This window comes from Puntigrus tetrazona, chromosome 5 (assembly GCF_018831695.1).
Source record: "Puntigrus tetrazona isolate hp1 chromosome 5, ASM1883169v1, whole genome shotgun sequence".
Classification (NCBI taxonomy): Eukaryota; Metazoa; Chordata; class Actinopteri; order Cypriniformes; family Cyprinidae; genus Puntigrus; species Puntigrus tetrazona.
Genome location: NC_056703.1, coordinates 20,938,464 through 20,962,891, shown reverse-complemented (window position 1 = coordinate 20,962,891; position 24,428 = coordinate 20,938,464). Strand labels below are relative to the sequence as shown.

Sequence of the window (24,428 nt, the reverse complement as noted above, 5' to 3'; positions counted from 1 at the left end):
GATGATAAGAGATTATTTAAGAACCTATAAAAAGATACTTATATATAACCCTCATAATTACTTTATTATGTTAACATAGTCAGTATTTCACAGTTGCAGTGTAAAAATAATGTACATTACATTAGCTACCTGAAATTTTTTCGAGATTAGATTGTGTAGAGACTTTTAAACATCCAGATTTTGAAATCCATAAAGGTGGTCAGTGGTGAAATGCAATGTTTTTCTCCTTTCTAAACATATCCACTGATTTAAAATCACTTCTGCCTAATGGCTAGAACTCACAGCACTCTCTCACACTCCTTATAGAGAGCTCTTTCTTCAACCCCATCTCCAAATCTATTTACTAAGAGAGACCTAGTTCCGTATACACTGGCAACAGAATATATGAAAAATGTAAGTAGTGCTACTAATATCCAGACAAAGTACAAATCTTTTGCAGTAAATTGCCGGAGCGGCGCTATCACTGACATGTTTTTTTCATTAAGTCAGTACATCTGTTTTTCAGGGTGAGCTGTTTAAGTGTGAATATACACTAAGAGTCATCATTAGATTAAAAAAGAAGAGTTGCTATTCATGTTGTTTAAAATGTATTACCTTTTATTGATTTGTAAATGCAGTTTTTTGCACTGATTTATTCTTCAGATTTTTAAAAAGAAATTGCACATCGCTTCATGTAATATGCATATGCTAGAAATTCACTTTGATATGCTTTGCATATAAAACCAAAGTGACTCAATGAATGCTGCTCTTTTTCTTCTTAGGGATTTTCTGCCTCGCGGCTCTGGTATTGTCACTCGGCGCCCCCTGGTGCTGCAGCTCATCAACTGCCCTACTGGTAAATATCTTGCTTGCATTTGGAAGGAAGCCAAGCATGTTTTTAAAGGGTTACTGCAACTAAAATGAAGATTTTGTCATTTAGTACTCACTCTCGTGTCATTCCAAACCCTTAAGGCCTCTCCGGAACATTCTGATGGCTCTCTGACTCTCCTATAGACAGCAACGTAACAATAAACATCCAGAAACATAGTGAGGAAATCTGTAAAACAGTCCATGTGACATCAGGGGTTTAACCATAATTTTACAGAGCTACGCAGGGCTGTACATTAACTTTTTTTTTTTTTTTTTTTTTTGCACTGGTGCTACTGAAAGTTTCGTAGCACAGACCAAACAGCTGTAGCACAAGTTAGGGGTGGGGGATATGGCAAAAATATCTTATCCAATTTTTTTAGGAATATCACAATTCATGATTTTATCACAGTTCTTTTTCTTGATGGTTTTACTATTTTACATGTTGCCTGAGCCTTACAGCCAAACAAATTTTCCTATAGTAAAAAAAAAGTCTTTCAAGGTAATAAAATAAAAAAAAAAAGAATGGCAGACATTTAGTCCAAAGTGGGCAAAGATAAAAATCGTTTGAATGAACAAATTCTAGACATTGATCGCGTTTATTACATTGCTGTCTATGGAAGGGTCAGAGAGCTCTCAGAATGCTTCAAAAATATCTTCATTTGTCAAAAGTCTTACAGGTTTTGAGTGACACAAGGCTGAGTAATTAGACAAAAGTTCAATTTTGGGGTGGAGTAACCTTTTAAGGAATAGGTCACCCATAAGAAAACAATTAACTGAAATGGACTCAGGCATTCCAAATTATAAAAGAGTTTGTTTCTTCACCGAAAAGATTTGGATAAATTTAGCGTCACATCAATTGCTCACCAGTGGGTCCTCTGCAGTAAATGGGTGCCATCAGAATGACAGTTTATACAGCTGATAAAAAACATCACAGTGATCCACAAGTAATCCACACGATTCCAGTCCTTCATTTAATGTCTTGTAAAGCTGCCTGTTTGTAATAAAAAAATTATCATCATTAAAGGTACTGCATGTAGGGTTTTAACTCTACTAAAAGCATAAAAATACATGAATATGTTTGCAGATATCAAATGGGGTGTCGGCTTTCGGTTTGGTTTGTGAAACCCGCCCACTGTCTGTTCACCCAATCGTGTTTTGGAATCAGGTGGCGGTAAACAGAGCGTATTTCATTTCATTCATGGAAGCTGGCAAACGAAAGGGGTCTGAGCGGGAATCTGGTCAAGTCTGAGTAGGAGGGGCCAGGTGAAATAAAAACATCTCCAATATTTTGAATTTGGACTGCAATACCTAAAATTCAAATTCAAATTTTATTTGTCACATACACATACATACATGGTACGACATGCAGTGAAATGTTCTATTACAACCGTCCAGCGTCAAAATAGAAACAAAATTTAAATGTATATATAAATATAAAATATAAAAATATGTATAAAAAAAGAACCTAGTTCAACCACTCGGTGTCAATCCTACATACAGCACCTTTAAAGCGTTTTTGACGTTAAAACCATAATTTCTAGCCGAAATACAAAGCCATTATCCATAATAACACTTCCTTCAGTGAAGTCCATCCCTTGTTGCCCTCTCACATCAAAATCCACCAAAATAATTTTAGAAGTGTTTTGGACTTTAATCTCTTTTAAACGCTTGATCTGTGCATATTTCTCTCCTGATTTAAATAATATGGCTATATAACTAAAGAAAGCTATTTTATAGGACACCTTAATTATGGATTTGTTTCACACAGTCGTTTGCTTTACAAGATGTTAATGAATGGACTGCAGTCTTGTGGATTATTGTGATGTTTGTATCAGCTGTTTGGACTCTTAATTCTGACGGCACCCATTTGCTGCAGAGCATTCATTGTGATGCAATGCAACATTTCTCAAACTCAAGAAACAAGGTGATACATTTTAAGAAAATTAGTATTTTGTGAATTGATCCTTTAAGGTGAAACTAAAAAGCAGCTTTGTTCAAATGTCTTTTCTGACTGCTTATTTCCAGAATATGCTGAGTTTTTGCATTGCAAAGGGAAGAAGTTTACAGATTTTGATGAGGTTCGTCAGGAAATTGAGGCAGAGACGGATCGTATCACTGGCCAAAACAAAGGCATTTCACCGGTCCCTATCAATCTACGCGTCTATTCACCTCATGGTATTTACATTCATACGCATACAGAGATTTAGCCATGATCATATCTAATATTCTGTTACCTATAACCGTGTATTGTGCAATATCACATATAATCCTGTCACCTCTTGTTTTCATTACCAGTTTTGAATCTCACTCTTGTGGACTTGCCTGGTATGACCAAAGTGCCGGTTGGGGACCAGCCACATGACATCGAGTTTCAGATCAGGGATATGCTAATGCAGTTCGTGACTAAGGAGAACTGCTTGTTGCTGGCTGTGTCTCCTGCCAACTCTGACCTGGCCAACTCAGATGCCCTCAAGATTGCCAAGGAGGTGGACCCTCAGGGTGGGTCAGCATCCAGGAATGGCTAAAAACATGTTCTAATATATTTGCAGGTGTACCTTGATGTGATATTTGTAAAGCTCTTCTTCTCATTTAAAAATGGTACTTATCATGCATTGATGTGAGTGTGTGTGTGTGTGTGTGTTATTAGGTTTGAGAACTATAGGTGTGATCACTAAATTGGATCTAATGGATGAAGGAACCGATGCACGTGACATCCTGGAGAACAAGCTTCTTCCTTTACGCAGAGGTAAAAGTCAGTCTAGAATCCCACACTTTCCACATAAATAATGGGCGGTCATGGAAAATTTGTGGAAAAGAGTGTACTTTATGCTTTATGTTTAATTTTATGCTGTTAGTTGGTTACATGGTTAAATATGCCTTTCACCAACCTACTGGTCATTTTATTATATTAATTAAATAACTTGGTGCTTTTAAAAGGCTTTAAAGGTGAAAATAAAATATAAAAAAAGAATGATAAAATAGTATAAGAGCAATCATTTATATTTACTATTTGCACATAATAGTTTTATTTTACTGAAAGCGTTACTGCGTTCATTGAATTCATAGTATCCATGCAGTCACTCGTATGCCTAATATGCTGAAAATAATAACTAAAAGGTTAATGTTTATTGTCTCATTGCATTTAATTACATTGAATAACTTGAATCACACAAATAATTTGTTTTACTTTTAAAATGACAAAAAAATATAACATTTCTGTTATAAAACCGTAGATAAATATTTAATGTGTAACTATTTACAGCTTACTTTTAACCATCGTAATAACATACAGAGGTATGTGTAAAGGAGTACAGCAGAGCGGCATTAAAAATAAGCATATCAAAAATATTTAGGGGGGCGGTTTGATCCGTTCTGAATATTGATGATAAATCAGATTTATTCACCACTGAATGCTAAGTAAATGTGTGTCTGTCTCTTGAAAGCAAACTGCAAACTGTATGAAGAGGTCAGGCATTTATTTATATATTTATTTGTCTATAATGGCACTCAGACATATAAACACTTCAAAAGATCCAGGAGAGCAAAAAACTGGCTACGACACACTTCAGGGAGAAATCTGAGGACATTTGTGCATTTGAGGCCTTTGAGGCACTATTAAGTCTAAGCCTATCCGAGGCATTTTATAAGTTCCTTAGTAGATTTACCTGGTTCCTTAGTAGATATCAAACGTCCATTTAAAATTAGACTAGTTTATTCAATGCACCTATTATTGTGAATTATAGTTATGTTAGTATTTTAGACAATAGCAAGCATTTTATTGCTAAAAACAATAACATTTATTGTTACTATTTGCAACATCAGATGAGTAGGTAGGAAGAGATTGGTCTCAGTACTGCCATTAATGCTGTTATTGCTCATTAACATCATGTAGCCGTCTATAATAATCAAACTCCATAATAACTGAACCTTAATCGCCAACACGTCTTTCTCTTCATTGAAGAACACATAAAATGACACTTAACCTCACCACATACTCTCTACTGTATGTTCCCATTTATTTCCTCAAAACATTACGTTTAAGAGCTTAGTTAGTCACGATCCACCTTGTGTAAGTAATTAAACAAATATAGTTCAACATTTTCTGAAAGACAACGCGTAAAATTCACTATGTCCAGTGTGCTACGTTTGGTCTGTCTGTAACAGTGTCAAACTGGATGTTCCCTGCAGGTTATATTGGGGTTGTGAACCGCAGTCAGAAGGACATTGATGGCAAGAAGGACATCACTGCTGCAATGGGGGCGGAGAGGAAGTTCTTCCTCACCCATCCAGCCTATCGACACCTGGCTGATCGCATGGGGACTCCGTACCTGCAGAAAATTCTTAACCAGGTGAAATGACAGCGAGAGTCACTCATGCAATTGGTTTTTTGCATGTTTTTTATGTACCTCATTGCCATTTTCATGAAGAAGACTGTAGCCTTATGTGTATTGTTGTCTTTCAGATTTATAAATCTGAGCAAGAGATTTTGACTAGTAACCGAGGGTTTCTGTTCTCATTTAGCAATTAACTAACCACATCCGAGACACTCTGCCAGGACTGAGGAACAAACTTCAGAGCCAGCTGCTCTCCATCGAGAAGGAGGTGGAGGAGTACAAGCACTTCCGCCCCGATGATCCTTCTCGCAAAACCAAGGCTCTGCTGCAGTGAGTCTGATGTGTATTAAACATTTGCAACCCATGCACATATACTACCGCTCAGATTTGTTGTTGAGGGGGTCAAAAGTTTACAAAGATCCTATTGAAACTGAGGTGATCTAGACCATGACCTCTGAGGTGATCTCTGCATTCAGTAAAGCAGATACTAATAAATATAATAAAATAATAAAATAATTCTTGAACTCTGAGAATGCAGAATTGCCTTCAGAGAAATTTTAAAGTATATTAGAATAAAAAAAGTATATGAAAACAAAAGTACATCTTAAAGTATATTAACAACCATTTGCAGGGACACATTAAAACAGTTACTTTAAATCTTAGAAATATTACAATAATATTTCTGAGCACAATAGGATTCTTTCAAAAACATTAAAAGTCTTACTGACCCCAAATTTTGAACAGTAGTGTAGTAAGGTATGTATCTGTGACTCGCACATAAAACACTGTTCTCTGGTTTAAAGGATGGTCCAGCAGTTTGCGGTGGATTTTGAGAAGTGTATTGAGGGTTCGGGAGATCAGGTGGACACGGTGGAGCTGTCTGGAGGTGCGAGGATCAATCGCATCTTTCATGAACGTTTCCCCTTCGAGCTTGTTAAGGTAATTTCATAATACTACTGTACACTAAAAGCAAAATGACAGTGTATATACTCTCAAATTATATCAAGTAGGTGTTTCTGTGTCTGTTAATGGTGACTAGATGGAGTTTGATGAGAAAGAGCTGCGCAAGGAGATCAGTTATGCCATCAAGAACATCCACGGTATCAGGTGTGCATCAGCCTCTACCTCAAACACACACATTCAACCTTGCTTCGATGTTACTGTGAGATTCTGAGCTGCTGCATGCTAGATTTAATGGACTGTACAAAGAGACCCATGCCATTAAACATGAGCTGCAATTACAAACAACTGTGAAGTCATTCTGATCTCTCACTGCCCTGTTCATCTCTTTTCTCTTGTAGAACCGGTCTGTTTACTCCAGACATGGCCTTTGAGACTATTGTTAAACGGCAGATTGCAAAGATCAAAGAGCCATGTCAGAAATGTGTGGACCTTGTCATCACTGAGCTGGTCAATACAGTCAGGCAGTGCACCAAGAAGGTAAAACTTCACAGCTTCAAATACGCTACAATTCAAAGGTTTTACTTTGGAATGCTTTTATTCTGCAAGAAACCATGGTAAATAGGTTACACCTATTAGTTGCTTAGTAATAATAATAATAATACATGTTTATTGAGTACCAAATCAGCATATTAGGATCATGTGACACTGTTAAGACTGGAGCTTTGCCATCACGGGAATATATTGCATTTTAAAATATATGCATTTTATAAAGCCTGCCAAGAACATGTATAGGTCATATTTAACCCCTGAATAAAAATATTTGTATATTTTTTCATTCATTAAATTAAGAAAGTAATTCAATTGAATTAATTAAAAAATATATTTTAACTGTGTTTGAATTGTGGCATTATTTTGGTTCACACCAAAAGTTCTCAAAAATACACATTGTTTAAATAATAAAATATTGCATTTCCCGTAATGTTTTTGGAATGTCTAAAAAAATAACTAAAACGTCAAGATACATGTAATAATGAGAATGGGGATAGGGGATTTGATTAATTGTCAGCTAAATAATGCAAAACTATTTTCCAGAAATGAAATGATTATTTTTTACATTAGGCTTAAACATTATTTTAATTGGAGGTGAATATCATTCAGACGTGTTTTTCCGTGAGCTCCATTCATGAACTGATAATCACTAAAATCCCTTGTCCAGTTGTCTGCAGTAATAAGATTTGCCTGAACAATAAGCCCCGCTTATTGTCTTAGCTGTTGTAGTTGATCCAGTATGTTTTTTTTGGGACAGCTGGCTCAGTACCCCATGCTTAGAGAGGAAATGGAGAGGATTGTCACCCAGCACATCCGAGATCGAGAGAGTCGCACTAAGAATCAGGTACCTGTTAACCCTCACATATACGAACCCATGTGGTAAAACCAAGCTAGAGCTTCAACTGAAAAATAAGTAATGACGTGTGTATTATTTTCCCGCCCGCAGGTCATGTTGCTAATTGACATTGAGTTAGCCTACATGAACACTAATCATGAGGATTTCATCGGTTTTGCGAAGTAAGAACCATTTACTAGCATTAATGTTTGTCACTTAAAAATGCAAATCAGCTAGAACACTCCAACATAACTGTGAGGAGATCATCGGGTTCATAGAATCCAATACTGAACATGCCATTCAGCGAATGCTTTCTGAAGAGCAATTCAGAAGACTAAAGAACCATCATTATATGAACTGAGGCTGAGAGCTTTTTTCAAAGCCTTAGTGATGTTAGACAGTGATTGTGTCCTCTGTGATCCCTCGATATTCACAGTCGACCTATAGACTAATGCGTGGAGGCATCCTAAATGGAATTTATTATTGAATCTGAACACCACCATTGAATGAAGTCTTGCCTGGCTGGTTTGTCCTATTGTGAGTTTGATAAAAGTCTAGCATGTGGACCAGCATATGCCATTCTGTTTCCCAGCTTTTGTAATTTACCTGGTAGAGGTAGTGAACTAAAGATTTAAATACTCTACACTACTTTTGCACAGATCTTTGCCTGGATTTTCAGTCCGGACAAGTTGATGTTAGCTGCCAAGCTGCATTAGTCAGCAGTCAGAGCTGACCAAAGAAAATTGGGCAGTATTTGATGATTTTTTTTAGCTTTAGACTGATTCCATGAAAATTAGCCATTGGCTAAATTCGGTACACGCATGAAATCAAAGCATTTATGTTAAAAGTGTGCATCGTCCCTTTTCAAATAATTTTTTACTAATAAAAATGAGTCTTTCGCCTGTGTTTCACAGAGAGGGCCACATAATTTTTTCATTTTTAATGCACGTCTTAGAAGTGAGTCAAGTCTGTTGTGTTGGGAATGACTTAAAAGCAATAGCGTGTGATTTTCCGTCATTTAGTGCACGATGACCAAAGTTGGCAAGGGCGTATTGTTTAGTTTTTTCTCAGCCCTTAGGAGGTCTTGTTCAGAAATCAGATGTTGACATTAGTTCAGCTTTTTGGCAGTGCCCCTCAAAACTCCAACTCAAGCCAAATGGTCTTTATTGATATTTCTTTTTTTCTGTTTATCACTTCAGTGCTCAGCAGAGAAGCAGTCAGATGAATAAGAAGAAAGCCGCTGGCAATCAGGTAAGCACGAGCCGTAATGAACAGATGCTGTGTCCTGCGTGCATCACACAGCCTGGACAGATGTTTCCTGCCTCTCTCAAACATCGCTAGGAACAGCAGACGCAGGTCTATAATTGGACACTGCATCACTCAGTCTCTGTCATTTTATAAGATTCGCATTATTGAGAACAGTGGTGGGTGTTGTTTTGTAAAATGCTCTTTGAATGTAAGAAATTATTGGGAAGAGCTTGGTTGAAAAAAGTGCTTCATTAGCCACTGTCATACACGAATAACTCAAATTTTCTTAAATCATGTTTTTATAGTGTTAGTTCACTATTCGTATTTATTTTTTTAGTTGTTATTATTTAATCAAAATAAGCCAATTGCAGTTTGATTGAGATTAATTGGAACGCAGAATGAAAAAAATAAGTTATCTGCTTTTGCAAATGAACTCTTTGATTCCTAATCAGTTATTAAATAACAGCAGTTACTGTATATCCAATACGTCTACTCGCATATATACACTTCATCCAAAATGTGAAGCTGAAGAAATGTATGATACAGAGGTTTCTGCCAAAATCAAATCATCTTGAAAAAAGCGAGAATCCCAATTTGATATATTTGATAACTATGTAAAGAAAGAAATGATATGTGATAAGAATGTAATAAGTAGTTTATGTGCGTGGGTTGCAAATGTAATATTTGAGGTAAAATATGATCTGTTTAATTGCAACATGCATGACAAAAAAAAACATACAAGCAATCAAGAGCATCTACTTTTATTTCAGACGTAGAACTTTATTAAGCATTTTCCAGTAGGTTTTAAATTGATCATATTTGTTGTTGTTTAACATGAATATCACAAATTGTCTCACAGAATGTTGTATTTTGATTTTTTTGTGTTAGTGATCTGGTTACTGAACTATCCTAGCATTTCTTTGCTACTTTTGTATTCTGTACATCTTGTCTTTTCTCACTGCTGCCTTTTCCAGTTCATAATCACCTATCTTAAACCCTGTCTTTGCTTTGCTACTGTTGCTATGCCAACACGCCTCAGGATGAGATAATGGTGAGTGTGCATTGACTGCGACCTCTTTGGTGTGTGTGTGTGTGTGTTTTTGTGTCTGCTAATGCACTTTGGCTTTTTAATATCTAAAGGATTGGAAAAATAGCATTAAATGTTGGTTATTATGCTCCCTGTTGTGGTGTATTTGTTAAAACAATAACACAAATAGCTTTTTATAATCGTTAATTAATCCTGACCTTTTCTAATGAAGTTGAGTGCTTTTGCATCATGCCACTGCACTGGAGAGGCTGCTGTGAAACCCACTGCACTCCTGAGAGCTGCAGCTCGTCTGCTAGAGACGTGACGTTTCTCAGAGAACAAATGTTCTGGATGAATATAGTACACCTTGAATGCAAGGTTACTTCGGGTAAAAAGAAGTCTTCCTGATGTAATAACAGCCTGACAGCACACACTAGGCAGACGAGAAATTGATTTATTTACCTTTACACCTGAAAATAAAAACGATAAAGCTGATATTATTATTTATAGTACTGTCAAATGATTAATAATGATAAGTCATATGCAAGTTTTTGTTTTGTTGTCATATTGTGAAATATTACTGCAATTAAAAATGTCAGTTTTACTGTATTTATCTTGTAGAAATCATGATCCATTTTTCCTTGATCTTACTCATCAGATTTGTTTTCTAACTGCATAGATATTTGCAATGCTCTTTGAATTAGTTCTTCTGTGAAGTACCACAATCTCATACACATAGTTTTCCAACTAATTACGTTGGGATCTGGAACACTTGACTCTGATTGGTCTAAACTATCTTTAGATGTTTTGGTATAACGACCCTTAAACTGCACAACCTACATAGCAGTGCACGTTCATGTCTCTCGTATCATTCCTCTTTATTACTCATTTATTGTCTATTTATTTGTATATTTGATAAGTATAACAAAGCCTAACAGTACATTATCCTCTTTATCCCATTTGTTTGCCTTTGTCTAGGTGATCAGAAAGGGTTGGCTGACCATCAATAATATTGGCATCATGAAAGGAGGAGCGAAGGAATACTGGTTTGTCCTGACCGCTGAGAATCTGTCCTGGTACAAAGATGATGAGGTGAGTGCCCTCCATTTCTTCTTGGTTGCTTTTCATTTAGCAATGCTTTTATCTGAAGCAACTCACAGTATAATCTTTACAGGGCGGGTTGCCCTGGAGCGGCCTTGTTTTCTTTTCATATACTCTGGGCTCTGTATTTCAGAATTATTTCTACCAGAAGTAAGGCTATATTTAGTCTATTTCACAATGAAAGCATCTTATCCTACCAGTAACCCATGCTGTAAAAGCACCGCAACACTGGAGGCGGATGAGGTCATACAGTATAAATGAGTGCATTAGTTCTGTTTCTTATTTCCGTAATGGCCAGGCATTTTGCCGCCTTGGCAATCTGATCAAGCACAGGTGTTACGGTACCGTCGTGACCCCCGCCCTACCCCCACCGTCAGTCCAGACCAGCGGCATGAGGAGAAGCAGACCAGGGGCTGGTGGGAGGGCTGCTCTGGGGGTTGGGAAGGTGGCATATGGTTTTCATTACCATACATACCAGATTTTGGTCCAACACTTCCCAAAAGCCCTCGCTCTAGTTAGTTTAAGCATGCAGAGAAAGTCCTTTTAAAACAAAGGAGTTCCTGGTCAAAAATGACTTACTGTTTAGAAAAAAATTGCTATTTTGTATGTAATTGTTTTTCATTTAATCCCCTGATTTTTAAAAACCACAGTTATGTCTTGCTTATGCCAAAACAATTTCCTTGTGGTCCAAGTGGATGAAATAAGAGTCCAAACAATGACAATTACATACAGAGAAAAGACTTTTATTTTCCATCAAATCATCATTTTACTTTCCATCAAGCACATTTTTTCTTTCTTTCTTTCTAAATTTCTCTTGTATAGAAATGTATTGTTTTATATATAACTCTCTCTCTCTCTCTCTCTCTCTCTCTCTCTCTCTCTCTCTCTCTCTCTCTATATATATATATATATATATATATATATATATATAGATCTATCTTTCTATCTATATAGATAAATAGATGAATAGATACATGATTGTTACATATATATATATATATATATATATATATATATATATATATATATATATATATATTTTTTTTATTTTATTTTATTTTATTTTATTTTTTCATTTTTTAATACATAGAATTTATATTTATATTTAGAATTTAAAATATAGTCTAAAATGAATGAAAAATAAATTAACGACTTCTATATACACACACATATATATAATAGAATTTAAAAATATTGTAAAAAAAAGAAAGAAATAAGCAATATTTGTTTAACCTAACTATTTACAGAACTTAATTGATTTTTCTGTAGAGGAAATGCCTCCAGGGAAGGTTTTGTCAGATTTAGCTAACCTCGCTGTGTAATCCGCTTCCCTAAAGACATACAGTCATTACTTAGCACATAAAGGCATGCACATTTCCATGGGAAGACGTACAGAGACATGATGACGAGACTGAACAGAGCTAGATGATGTGTGTGCACCCCCGACACAGCCTAACCAATGTGCAGACTACTGTACAATCTCTACGCCCTGAACAGGTAGTCTGAACACTGGGAAAGCGGGGTGGGCATGACGCTTCAAGGGGAGATGAGACGAGTCCAACAGCACTAAGGAATGAATGTGTACAAAACATTAAAGATCATAACGTGCACCACGTACACGCACATATTCAATTGTGTTAATGAACAGAACTTTTTGTGAGTATCACCACACCCTTTCACACAAGCAAACGTTCAAATGTTTTCCAAATGTGTTTTTTTAGATGAGCGTAGAAAAAAGGAGATGAAAAAGTTAATGTTGATTATTGACCATTGCTTTCGAAATGCTTTTGCAGTAATATCGCATGTATTATTGGTATATTGTAGTTCTTATATTCGTTTCAGTTTGCCTAGTCGTGTGAAAATATCTATCCAGCCCATTGTCCCTCCTTAACTTCAGACTTTCGGATCAGTTTCTAACGTACGGAAATGTTAAATACTTCAAAGAAACAAGAAATTACCTCAAAGTTTGTGCGTCCGTGCCAATCAGATTTGGCATTAGATTTTCCGATTGTCCTCCGAAAACCTTCATCCTTCCTTTTCTCCGTCTGTGTCTCTCCTTTTCTCTGTCTCCATTCGGCTGGACGTCCGAGTGTGTGAGATGCCAAATGAGTGGTAGGTGAGTGGGGGAGGAGGAGAGGAGGGTCCCTTAAAACCTCTGAGTGTTTGATGGTGGTACGAGAAGGCGAAGAATGTGGGTGGCAAGAAGCGTTGGGTTTCCTGGCCCTTTCACCCTCGTCATCATAAAATCCCTCTTAGATTAGGAGCAGACTTTTTGAAAAAGTATACATACAAAATGAGAAGGTATGCAGCGTTTGCGTAGCAAAAAACACGTTTGTAACACACAGCGACTTTCGTACTTTCAAACATGGATTTTTCAGAATCGACGTGGCAGACTTTTGACTCCTGGAAGAGCTGAAAGGAGGGAGAGAAAGAGGTGGAGCTTTTTTTTTTTCCATTTTCCCCCCGCCTTAATTTTATGTTTCTTTTCTTGTTAAACAGGAAGTGAGAGGTCAGAGGTCACAATAGAGTAAGACGAGGAAAGCTGGTACTGATGAAGACCTGTCAGACTCAACATTTGCTTTGAGATGTATTTCTGACATCTGTGTGTGTTTATGTGTGTGTGTGTGTGTGTGTGTGTGTGTGTGTGTGAAGGTGTGGGTGGTGTTGCTGACTGAGTTTCTTGGCATGGAGATGGAATTGTAATATCTCCAGATGTGTAGTCCTGTGGTCTGTACCTCTCTTCATGCTGCCATTTATTCTGAAGCTCACTTCCTCTGCTCGTACTGGATAAAGGGCTCTTTATACTGGCTTACAACCCCCCTAACGATTACACTCGTGCATTTTTGTGTTTAAAAACAAGCCTGTAGTCGAGGTGTTTCAGAAGTCAGGGCTGAAGTTTAGGCTCACCGCAGAACGTTCCTCTCAAATGCAGGAGGGTTCTTATTAAATGTGGAGATGGTGACATGGTGGTGACCTATAAACAAGAGGCATTAATCATCTTCACGCCGTTTCATCCGTGCTTAGGGTCGAGGGCTCCCCCTTATATTGGTTTTTGTGGACATTAATCTCTGAAACTGGCAGTTTGGACGGAAAGTTTATTGTCACAAGAAGACAGCGTCTGCTAGGTCAGCAGTTCTGAAGCGTTATGTTTGAAAATTGATCTGAATTTCTGAGGTTGTTAAAGGAATGCTCTGGGTTCAAGATGAGGTCAGCTCTATCAACAGCATCTTTGGCTTGTTGGCGATTACCACATATAATCATTTAGACGCTTTCATTAGTTTGTAAAAACAAGCAAAAATGTGTTTACAGCAGTGCAGATACAATGGAAGGCTATTTGTAGATTACATTCTTTGGTTTAAGTGCATTAAGGTTTCAAAACATTTTAATGTACAGAATAAAAATGGATATTCATTTAAATCATCTTGTTTAGGCTGACTAGAGGGCCTTTCATTGGGGCCACAACATAAAATTGCTTTACAATAAGGTACCATTTGTTAACATTCACTACATTAGCTAACAAGTATAATTCTTAATTACATTTGTTGTTATCTGTTAATATTAATATATTAACACTCCCAGCGCAAATTGGAAATACTGGTGGCTTACTATATGTCATATTTACAACAGAAATACCCGACATAATACCAGAAATACCAGATTTAATATCTTACCTTATATATGAGTGACATGTTTGTATTTTATTTGTATTCAATTATTTACTTTTCATAAAAAAAACAAGCTGATAAACATCACAGCTGAAAATGTTATTTATTTTGATTCATTATATTTTTCATATTACAAATACAAAATGTTTGGTCTTTAAATGGATCATAGCCTTGGTACAGTCATCTTTATCATTTCAAGTTTGGTGCCCATGTGACAAATATGTCCATTGATCATTCACTTAAAAAGGCAAATACATAAGCTCTGTTTCTGAATGTTATGTACACAGACATCCTCTGTTGAGAGTCTGTGTGTGATTCAACGTTTTTGTTTTCCCAGACTTGGGAGTCTCTCTAAAGTCTGTTATTTCTGGATATGGTGCAGTGGAGGAAAATGATCATAAATCTCAGGGTAAATTATTGAATCATATGAATGAATGCTCATCTAAGAGAGGCACATTTTACGGTGCGGAGAGTTGAGACAAGACTGCATGAAGAAAACAGAGACGAGGGATGGGATGAAACTGTAACTTCTTGTTACAAGTTGCTGATAATTGAAAGTAGTTCAACTATAGCACAGCTTCGCTTTTAAAACAAAGTGATTTGTATCAAGGGAGTAAGAAAAGGTTTCTACAATTAAAACAAATCTATTGAAGGGAACAATTTTTCAAAATGAATTAATTGTTTGGTTGTTACCTTTTATTAGTCTTTCATTACCTTCCAAAAGCAAATTAATATTCTAAGTGTATATATATATATATATATATATATATATATATATATATATATATATATATATATATATATATATATATATGTATGTATATGTATTCTGATATATTCAGATTTTGAAATGTATTCCTCTGGTGGTTTGTAAGTAGGTTACTCTTCTAATATGTGGATTCTTCACACTGTTAACATGCAAGTGTTTTCATCTTTACTCCCTCTCCTCCTCCTACACGCTTCATTGTGTCATCTCTCTGCTCTCCCTTTCGTTTTCAAAAAGGATGAGCATCAATCAGTATGACAAATCAACCTTTTTCTCTCCACCTTACAAGGTATATAAGAAAAACACATCATTGAATCTTTAAGAGAAGAGTTTAGTTGAGTTTAGGCAGGATTTCCATCTCCAGCTGGTGTGCTGCCGATTAAGTGTGTGAGTCACAAATCATGATACTTAGTGTGCCACTGCAGACTTCCCGTGTGGAATCAATACTCACATCGCAAGTACTTGTTAACCCTTTAGCGTTATAGCTGAAGGGACTGACATGTGAGCACTAACTGTGGTTTAATTCCTCTGAATTTCTAAACGTGTTCATGCAGATTTATGCAGTTATCGAGTGCTAGGCTAGCAGTTTAAGTATTGTATTCTGCTTTTGCCTTGTGGTTAAAGGAAATATAGGTTTTGCAAATACAACTCTTCAGTAGGCAGTCCCTGATCTAATGATCTATTTTGCTTTATTCAATTTTTAATTGTGCTTATTGCCCTCTACAGGAGAAAGAGAAGAAGTACATGCTGCCATTGGACAACCTGAAGCTCAGAGACATAGAGAAGAGTTTCATGTCCAGCAAGCACGTGTTTGCTCTCTTTAATACAGAACAAAGGTTAGAAAAAATATTTTACTCACTGGAGAGCTTTCAAATATGAAGAAATACATTAATGTACTTAATGCATAATTGATCTGAATGTTAACTGAACAAAATGGTGGCTAGCCGCACACTGAATCCAATACAGACTGGATAAAAAAAGCAATAAAAGGTGCGCAAAAGGTGCAGAGTGCATGTGAGTTAAAAACAATAGCAATGTGCTGAGAAGTCTGCTTGCTCATTTCCATTCGTTTAACATGCATGTACTCTGCACTTTTTGCACCATGCAGTTTTTAAAAAAGTTACTTTTCCAGTCTGATCTGGATTCAGTGTGCACTTAGCCACTTTCTTGTTTTTATGTGGTTTTTTTTCTTGTTTTTTTGTGTTTTTATTCAGATTTATTTATTTTCAATTCATTCCAATATTCCTGCAGTAAAAAGATTTATTTTTCCTGTCTGGAGCTCTACAATTATTTTAAGTTAACATGATTTGAAATAGTTGTTTTCTGTTTGAATGTATTTTATAATGTAATGTATTCTTATGATGGCAAAGCTGAATTTTCAGCTTCAATAATACACCGTCCTATGATACTTCGGAAATCACTGTGATATGCTGATTAGGTGGATGTATAATAAAGATGAACACATCTAATAAACATTTATAATAAAAAAGATTTATATGATTATTTAATACTGATTTGTGACCATGTACCACAAAACCAGTCATAATGGTAAATTTTTCATTGATGTTATGATTTGCTAAGATAGGACAATATTTGGCTGAGATACAGCTATATTATATATTTATACTATATTTAAATATATAGAGTCTGAGGTTGCAAAAAGTATAGAGAAAAGCACCTCTAAAGTTGTACAAATTACATTTCTGCATATTACTAATCAAGAATTGAGTTTTAATATATTTACATTATTATATATATACATATATAATATATATATATATATATATATATATATATATATATATATATATATATATATATATATATATATATATATATATATATATATATATATATATATATATATATATATATATATATATATATGGAACATTCGTGGAACATGATCTTTACCTTATATGCCAATAATTTTTGGCATAAAATAAAAATTTTTTAATTTTGACTAATACAATGTATTGTTGGCTGTTGCTTTGTGGTCCATGTTCACATTTATGCAATTTACATGTCACTTGGCACTATAGTCCGGTCATTTTTATTTCATAAACACAGTATGACTCATTGCTCGTGCATGTTGTTTGACTATTGTCTCAGGAACGTTTATAAAGACTACAGGCAGCTTGAGTTGGCTTGCGACACTCAGGAGGAGGTGGACAGCTGGAAGGCGTCCTTCCTACGTGCTGGAGTTTACCCAGAGCGCATCACTGTACGTGAATGCTTCCAACGATCATCTCTCAGTCATATTAACTTATTAATTTTTTACTGTGCTGTAACAGCTACCACGTGTATAACCAGTCACCAATGCAATTCTAACAAACATTGATAGCTTACTAACTTAACTAACTTATTGTGCTTTCTTTGCTGCATTTGAAGGATAAAGAGAAGGTAAGTTTTTCCTCTGACTGATTTTTCTACCTTACCAATCAGTCATATGTAAACCTATTCCTCTCTGAATCAGTGTGTGTTGAATTTTAACAAAGTTATGGTTTAATGGGGTCATATGATGTTGATAAAAAGAATGTTATTTTGTGTAGCTTGTGTAATGCAATATGTTCATGTGGTTTAAGTTTCAACAAACCTTATTTTCCACATATTGTACATTATTGTCTTTCCTCTAAGCCCTGCCTTCCTGAAATCAAAAGCCGATTTGTACAGGCTCATAGTTCAAAAAAAGCGAGGTGCTCTCTGATTGGACAGCTATCCAGTGCTTTGTAATTGGCCGAATACACGTTACCATAACGTGATGCCGTGTCCCGGCACTATGACACCAAAATAATAATACAGATTACAAACGGGGCATTTGTTGTATCCGGTGGAGACATAAATACTGATTTTAATGACTTATGCTGTTTTTTTGCGTATCATGACTCATAAAACATAACACCATGTCTGTATTTGTGAACGGAGAAACGACAAACAACGAGCACTAATGTTACATGTTACTGCTCAAAACTCGCATTTGAATAGTAAGTAGCAGGTTCTTTTAATTAGAAAACTTAACTTTCTCAAAGGTTGTGAGTCTGAAGCGCCAGGTTGTCCTTGCAGAGCTGGAGTTGCACTAACAGCTTGTAACACTCCAGAGTGAAAGGAAAACTTGAAATCGCACCATATGACCCCTTTAAACTCGACCACTGGTTGACTGTTGAGGACGGAGATCAAGCCTGTGATAGGATAGGATTTCCTTTGCTTCATTATTCCACTCATTGTTCCTCAATGTGTACCTAATTTTACTGTAAGTATCGGTGATATGTGAATATCAGTGTGTATTGCTGGTCCACAGCAGAGTGATGCTAGCGAGGAGAACGGCTCAGATGGCTTTATGCACTCCATGGATCCTCAGCTTGAGAGGCAGGTGGAGACCATCAGGAACCTTGTGGATTCCTACATGGCCATTGTCAACAAGACTGTGCGGGACCTCATGCCCAAGACCATCATGCATCTCATGATCAATAATGTAAACTGTTTAATATCAAATAAGATTCATATAAGCTAGTTTCTTACTGGATGTTTCTTAGACCTACAATTCCAGGCAAATACAGCTGGCATGGCACTTTTTCGTAGCTTTCCCCTTCCTCTTCTCATAGACTAAGGAGTTCATCCACGCTGAGTTGCTGGCTAACTTGTACTCATGCGGAGACCAGAACTCTCTGATGGAGGAGTCAGAAGAACAGGCTCAGCACAGGGAGGAGATGCTGCGCATGTACCACGCTCTGAAAGAGGCTCTCAACATCATCGGGGATATCAGCACCACCACCATCACCACGGCCATGCCCCCGCCGGTGGATGACTCCTGGCTGCAGGTACAAGGAGGACCTTCAGGGCGCAGGTACTGTGTCTAAAATCTTATTAAATCAGCAATGCTTTTGCTTATGCTTATTTATTACTTAAGAATTTTAAATAAATATATTTTTTAAAGTATACTGATATATCATATATCATCCAAGATGTTCTTTCTCCAGGCGAAAATAAATTTTATTTTTAAAGTTGTTTTTTGAGGAAAACTTTCCAGGATTTTCTCCATTTAGTGGACTTTAGTGGACTGAAATCCTAAAATGTTTTCCTCAAAAACCTTATTTTCTATTTGACTGAAGAAAGAAAGACACAAACATCTTGGATGATATGGGGGTAAATAAATTATCAGGAATTTTTTATTTTAATTTTAGCAAGTTTTAGTGTCCCAGTGTTAATATATTATTTGTGTGTTTGGTTGTGTTTTAAATCCCGTTTTTAATGGTTAAGTGCATAATCCAGGCATTTTAAGTTTTATACTAACTTAAATCTTATACTAAAATACTTGTGAAATGAGAGACCTTTTTTAGGCATTCCTAACACAATTGAGAATGACGCTAAAGCTAACTTGGTGCTAGACATTAGGCATGACGTTAACTTGTTACTAGGCATCATTGACAATCAAAGATGGGCAAAATATGAAAAAGACAGATAGATTTCTCCAACCCAAATTTTTTTTTTACATTTTCTTAACAGATCTCCCATGTCTAGTCCCACTCCCCAGCGTCGGGCCCCGCCTGGGCCCCCTCGTCCAGGTGGACGCACCGCCCCAGGACCCCCTTCCGCTGGAGCGCCTCCTGTGCCATCCAGACCTGGAGCCTCTCCTGACCCCTTCGGCGCCCCCCCGCCCCAGGTCCCCTCTCGTCCCAACCGCGCCCCACCGGGTGTCCCAAGGTGAGTCAGAGAGGAAAGTTAATCATGCAGTAATTGTGCTAAACATAATTTCCTAGCTGATATTTAAAACTAAAGTAATATACGTTCAAGTGTAATTATTCAGATGATGCACATGCAAATGAAGGGGGCCTTTGAAATATTTAAATGAATTAAATACAGCCTAGGGGGGCATAGAATGTGTTTTGAGTACTGTGGGGAGTAATACAAGTGTCAATGGTGTTGAGAGCAATGATCTACAAACTACCCTCCATTTACACCCTTTACAGCCCTTCTGCCCTGACCTGATCCCTGGTCTTTAACACAAGAAAGACAGATCAGTAACACTCTTCCTGCTATTTCTACTTCTCTCGCCTGTCACAATCCATTGCTTTTTCTCAGCTCACACACTCCTACACACACTCCAACTCAGAGACCTGCACTCACACATTTTCAGCTACTCTGCTTTTCTCTCCCCATCTTCTTGCCATTTACATATTCATTCAAACATTGCTTCAAATCATGAATTCATGTATGTACTGTGTAGTAACATCAGTGCATCAGCTTTGTGAGATCATTCTCTCATGATATACGTGTTTTGGGGGGGAGATATAAGGGAAACTGACCAGCTAAAGGGACAAACCACGGAGATATTTATGCTTCCTCCCATTGCCTCTTTTCTGTCAACCCATGTTCTCCTCAAACTCAGTCTCACTAAATCCCTTCCACATTGATTCCGGTTATTGTTGCAGAATTTCTATCAGTGACCAATGAGGAGTTACGCAAATGGTATGTCCGACATATTGTCTGTATGTGACATCACACCGTCCTTGCATGGATCCATCTTTAAATGTGTTAACATCTGTCATTCACTAGATATGATTATACCAGGTTATCTATTACTGTCAATTCATAATTTAAACTATGCTTAAAACGGTCTTTTAATTGTATAAGGAAGAGATACTTGTCTTAGATGTATTTTATAGATTTACTTTCTAGCAATAATTGTATTTAAGTTAACGTGTTTTTTAAACAATAAATAATAATTGAATATCTTTTTTTTTACTATTTAATGTCATTGACTTAAATACAAAAAGTTGTATTTAAGTATACTATAAAATACTATTATTTTTTGTAATTTGTAATTATTCTGTTTTATTGTTAGATTTAATTTAGCAGTCATAATTTCATTTCATTTAGGCAATATATACTTTTCTTAATACTTGGAATGTGACATGCCGTTTATGTTGTCGTGTGATGTGTGTTCCTGACACATTTTCACTATTATAATTTAGTTTTATTTAGGTATTTTTCACAGAAAGTATGAGACTTAACATGCCAAATGCTCTGCTAATTCGCATATAGCTTACTTGTGAAACATCAAGCCCGTGTAAATCGGATTAAACAGCTTCAGTCCAAGTTGCATTGTAACTAAATTATAAGGATTTATCATTCCTATGTGTGTTAAATAATGTGACATTAGTAGTTCACGAATCTCTGACGAATCCACCTTGTGTGTCGTACGGTATATTTTCACTTTCAGAGTTCATTGTTACTGCCTTCGTCTTCATATTCTTTTGTGTTGTTCCTAACTGTGTCTTTTCCCCTGTTGTCTGCCTGTCCTCCTGTTCATACGTCCGCGTCCATCAATCTGTGTGTTGTCATCTTTGAAGTCGGAGAGCGCCAGCCTCCCCCACCAGATCCTACAGAGACTCGCTCGCTGAGCTTTAACACTGGCGACCGGCAGACAGAGGAAAACCACTGACCCCTCTGCCACTGTATCACACGCATGCACGCAAGCACAGTCCGCATACGTATCACATGTTTACTTGAAAGAGCGCTTTCGCTCTTCTAAAATGACACAACGGGAATATTATATATTGATCTAATAATTGTATACCGTTCACATTCACATGAGCGTAGATGTGGTGCCATTGTATTCCATTACCAGCATATATCCTGTATTTAGGAACGAAGAACACTAGTTATGAAACTCACAGGGATTGTCCACGCACCAGCCTATGTCACTGTCTGCTTCTACTTTATTGACATGGACGCTAGGGGACACTGATACATTTTTGCCTTTATTAGCAACAACCAAGCCTTAACCAGCATCTGACCAGTTTTTAACCCCTGAATAAAAGTGACCTGCATGTTTTTCTTTTACATTTTCATGTCGCTTGTCCTACCTCTTCATTAAATTCTATAGTAAATTATAACTATAGTATATAAATTCTTCAGTCATATTTTCTTTCTTAGCAAATTGATTTAATATGGTCCGTATTAATGTCTGAATGTTATATCGCACCATTATAAGACTGATTTACATGAAAAGCATTTATAGTAAATCATACAAATGTATGCGAAAATATTCAGAACTGGTTTAAAATAATTTAAAAAAAGGCGTGTAAGATGTGTGGTTAAAAATAAAGTACATTTTGAACGATTTGTCAGGATAATTTGAACGTCTTTCCACCCAAGGAAAAAAAAAAGGCTAAAAGAATTGTGAATGGACTTGTTAAGGAATCAGAATTTAGAGAAATCAGAGCTTGAAAAATCGTATATATTTTAAAAGAGAAAAAAATGATAAATAATATTCACATTTGTCATCACCATCACATTCACAAACGCTAATATTAATTTAAGAGAACGAAACAAGCTGTCATACCCACTTGACCCATTCTTCCTACTACCCATGCTGTCATTTCCCAAGCTTCTTTCCTTTTTTGGGGGGCTTTTATTTGTTGTTCTTTTTATCTTTTAGCCGTCCAAACAAAGGAAGCCCTTCTCACAGTGAGAATCCACATCCTTCATTTGACTCTTAGAGCCAATCGTCCTTCCTCCTCCTCCTCCTCCTCCTCCTCTCTTTCTGTCTCTCCACTGCCTCTCTTTCTCTTTCCTTTTCCTCTGACCAAGTGCATCCTGGGATTGCCGAATGCCAAGAGTTACAGCAGCAGCAAACACAGACGAGGTGGCTGAAAGAAAAGAGCACGTTCCCTCTCTCTCTCTGTACTATATACACTAATCACATTGCAACGGGCGTCTGAATAATAAGCCCAGCGTGGACTTGTGTCAACTTATGAAGTCACTACAATGTTAATTATACTGAAGATGCTGTGTGGTGTTTGTGTTTACACACTAGTCAATGTCGACTTGATCTATATAGAGGTGTCACACGAGCTAAAGGTGTAAGCTTACATTCCTGTCTGCACGCAAGTATACGGGATAGTGCATACACAAAATAAACGTCGCCATTTTTGCACTTGTTATGTGGTACTGTGTGTGAATGTATTCTTCCTCAAAGTCTGAATGTTATTTGATCCCACAGTGTTTGTTTTGGCCACAATGTCTCCTGTATTTTACCTAGCAAACTAATAATTCATGTCTGATTGAAATGTACATATATTAGAATATATATATATATATATATATATATATATATATATATATATATATATATATATATATATATATATATATATATATATATATGTATATATATATAAATGAAGTGTCTGGTATGAAAAAAGTCTCAGAATTATGTTCATGATGGTGCAATTTATTTATTTATTGATGCAGTAGTGGGAAATGTCCAACCAAAGAGAATGGTTGGTGAATCAGTTTGCCTGCGGTTTAAATGTTGTCGATCAATAAGTTCAAGAAACCCTCATACCCTGACACAAGCTTAAATGGATATAGCATCTGTTCTGACTGGTTATGTGGTGAACAGATTCTGTTACTGTGTTGATGTGTATTTGTTGTGCATCTCTGGGAGTTGTGCTTCTGTTGCCTTGTGTCGACATGTACATTTACTAAGTATAAATAATGAAGTCATTGTATTGAAAATGAACTGATTGTAAAATACAGGTTTATGGTTAGTATGTGTGTGTATATACATACTGTACATGGAGGGGTCCGGATCTCCACTTTGTAGTGGAACGGGTGTATGTGAATCTTACTGCTGCCGTGTGTATCTTATTGTGGTCTGGTGTCGTAAACTGGCCAATGCTTTGTGATGAAATTAAAGTGTCTTTGTGTGGAAGATGACAGTGAGGTGCGGCTTGATTTGTGGTTAAAAAAAATTACTTAAGACTTGGAAACTGGCCGATATTTATGATATGTACAATAATATATTGAATTTGATAGGTGTCTTTCACATTGTCCCACAGAAACATTAAATAGTGTAGTTTAGTGTACAATGTTTTATAATAATAATTTATTATATTTTGTGTCCTTTTCATTTATTTGACATATTTATATTGGGGACATCTATGTTATTTGACAAATTTAAATAGTTATTTCCCTGGTAGTTAGTTAATTTTATAATGATGTAACTCAGTTACTATTTGTGAGAAGTAACTAAAAACCAATTACTTTTTTAAGTAACGTACCGAGCAGTGTTTATGGGTATATTGATAGCTTACTAATTAAACACTTGTAGCATTAATACACTTGCAAGTATAGTCTCAGTAAA

At 36.3% G+C, this 24,428-nt stretch overlaps 1 protein-coding gene across 2 annotated transcripts in view; it reads left to right on the top strand.

Annotated features, from left to right (window-relative positions):
- The window catches only part of dnm1b (dynamin 1b), a 28,034-nt gene extending 4,033 nt beyond the window's left edge, over positions 1-24,001 (top strand). The window contains exons 2-22 of one of the 2 annotated variants that reach the window (XM_043240171.1): positions 762-835; positions 2,875-3,024; positions 3,145-3,348; positions 3,497-3,595; positions 5,038-5,198; positions 5,371-5,513; positions 5,987-6,122; positions 6,223-6,290; positions 6,485-6,623; positions 7,393-7,479; positions 7,582-7,652; positions 8,670-8,721; positions 9,758-9,769; positions 10,724-10,837; positions 16,004-16,113; positions 17,390-17,501; positions 17,669-17,680; positions 18,576-18,749; positions 18,880-19,121; positions 19,781-19,978; positions 22,719-24,001. In XM_043240171.1, coding sequence (XP_043096106.1) covers positions 762-835; positions 2,875-3,024; positions 3,145-3,348; positions 3,497-3,595; positions 5,038-5,198; positions 5,371-5,513; positions 5,987-6,122; positions 6,223-6,290; positions 6,485-6,623; positions 7,393-7,479; positions 7,582-7,652; positions 8,670-8,721; positions 9,758-9,769; positions 10,724-10,837; positions 16,004-16,113; positions 17,390-17,501; positions 17,669-17,680; positions 18,576-18,749; positions 18,880-19,121; positions 19,781-19,978; positions 22,719-22,779 — 2,419 coding nt within the window. In that variant the 3' untranslated portion in view covers positions 22,780-24,001. Of the gene's footprint in view, positions 1-761; positions 836-2,874; positions 3,025-3,144; positions 3,349-3,496; positions 3,596-5,037; positions 5,199-5,370; positions 5,514-5,986; positions 6,123-6,222; positions 6,291-6,484; positions 6,624-7,392; positions 7,480-7,581; positions 7,653-8,669; positions 8,722-9,757; positions 9,770-10,723; positions 10,838-16,003; positions 16,114-17,389; positions 17,502-17,668; positions 17,681-18,575; positions 18,750-18,879; positions 19,122-19,780; positions 19,979-20,706 lie in introns of both variants that reach the window. The other variant, XM_043240172.1, reaches the window with a different exon arrangement.
- The last annotated feature ends 427 nt before the right edge of the window (positions 24,002-24,428 follow it).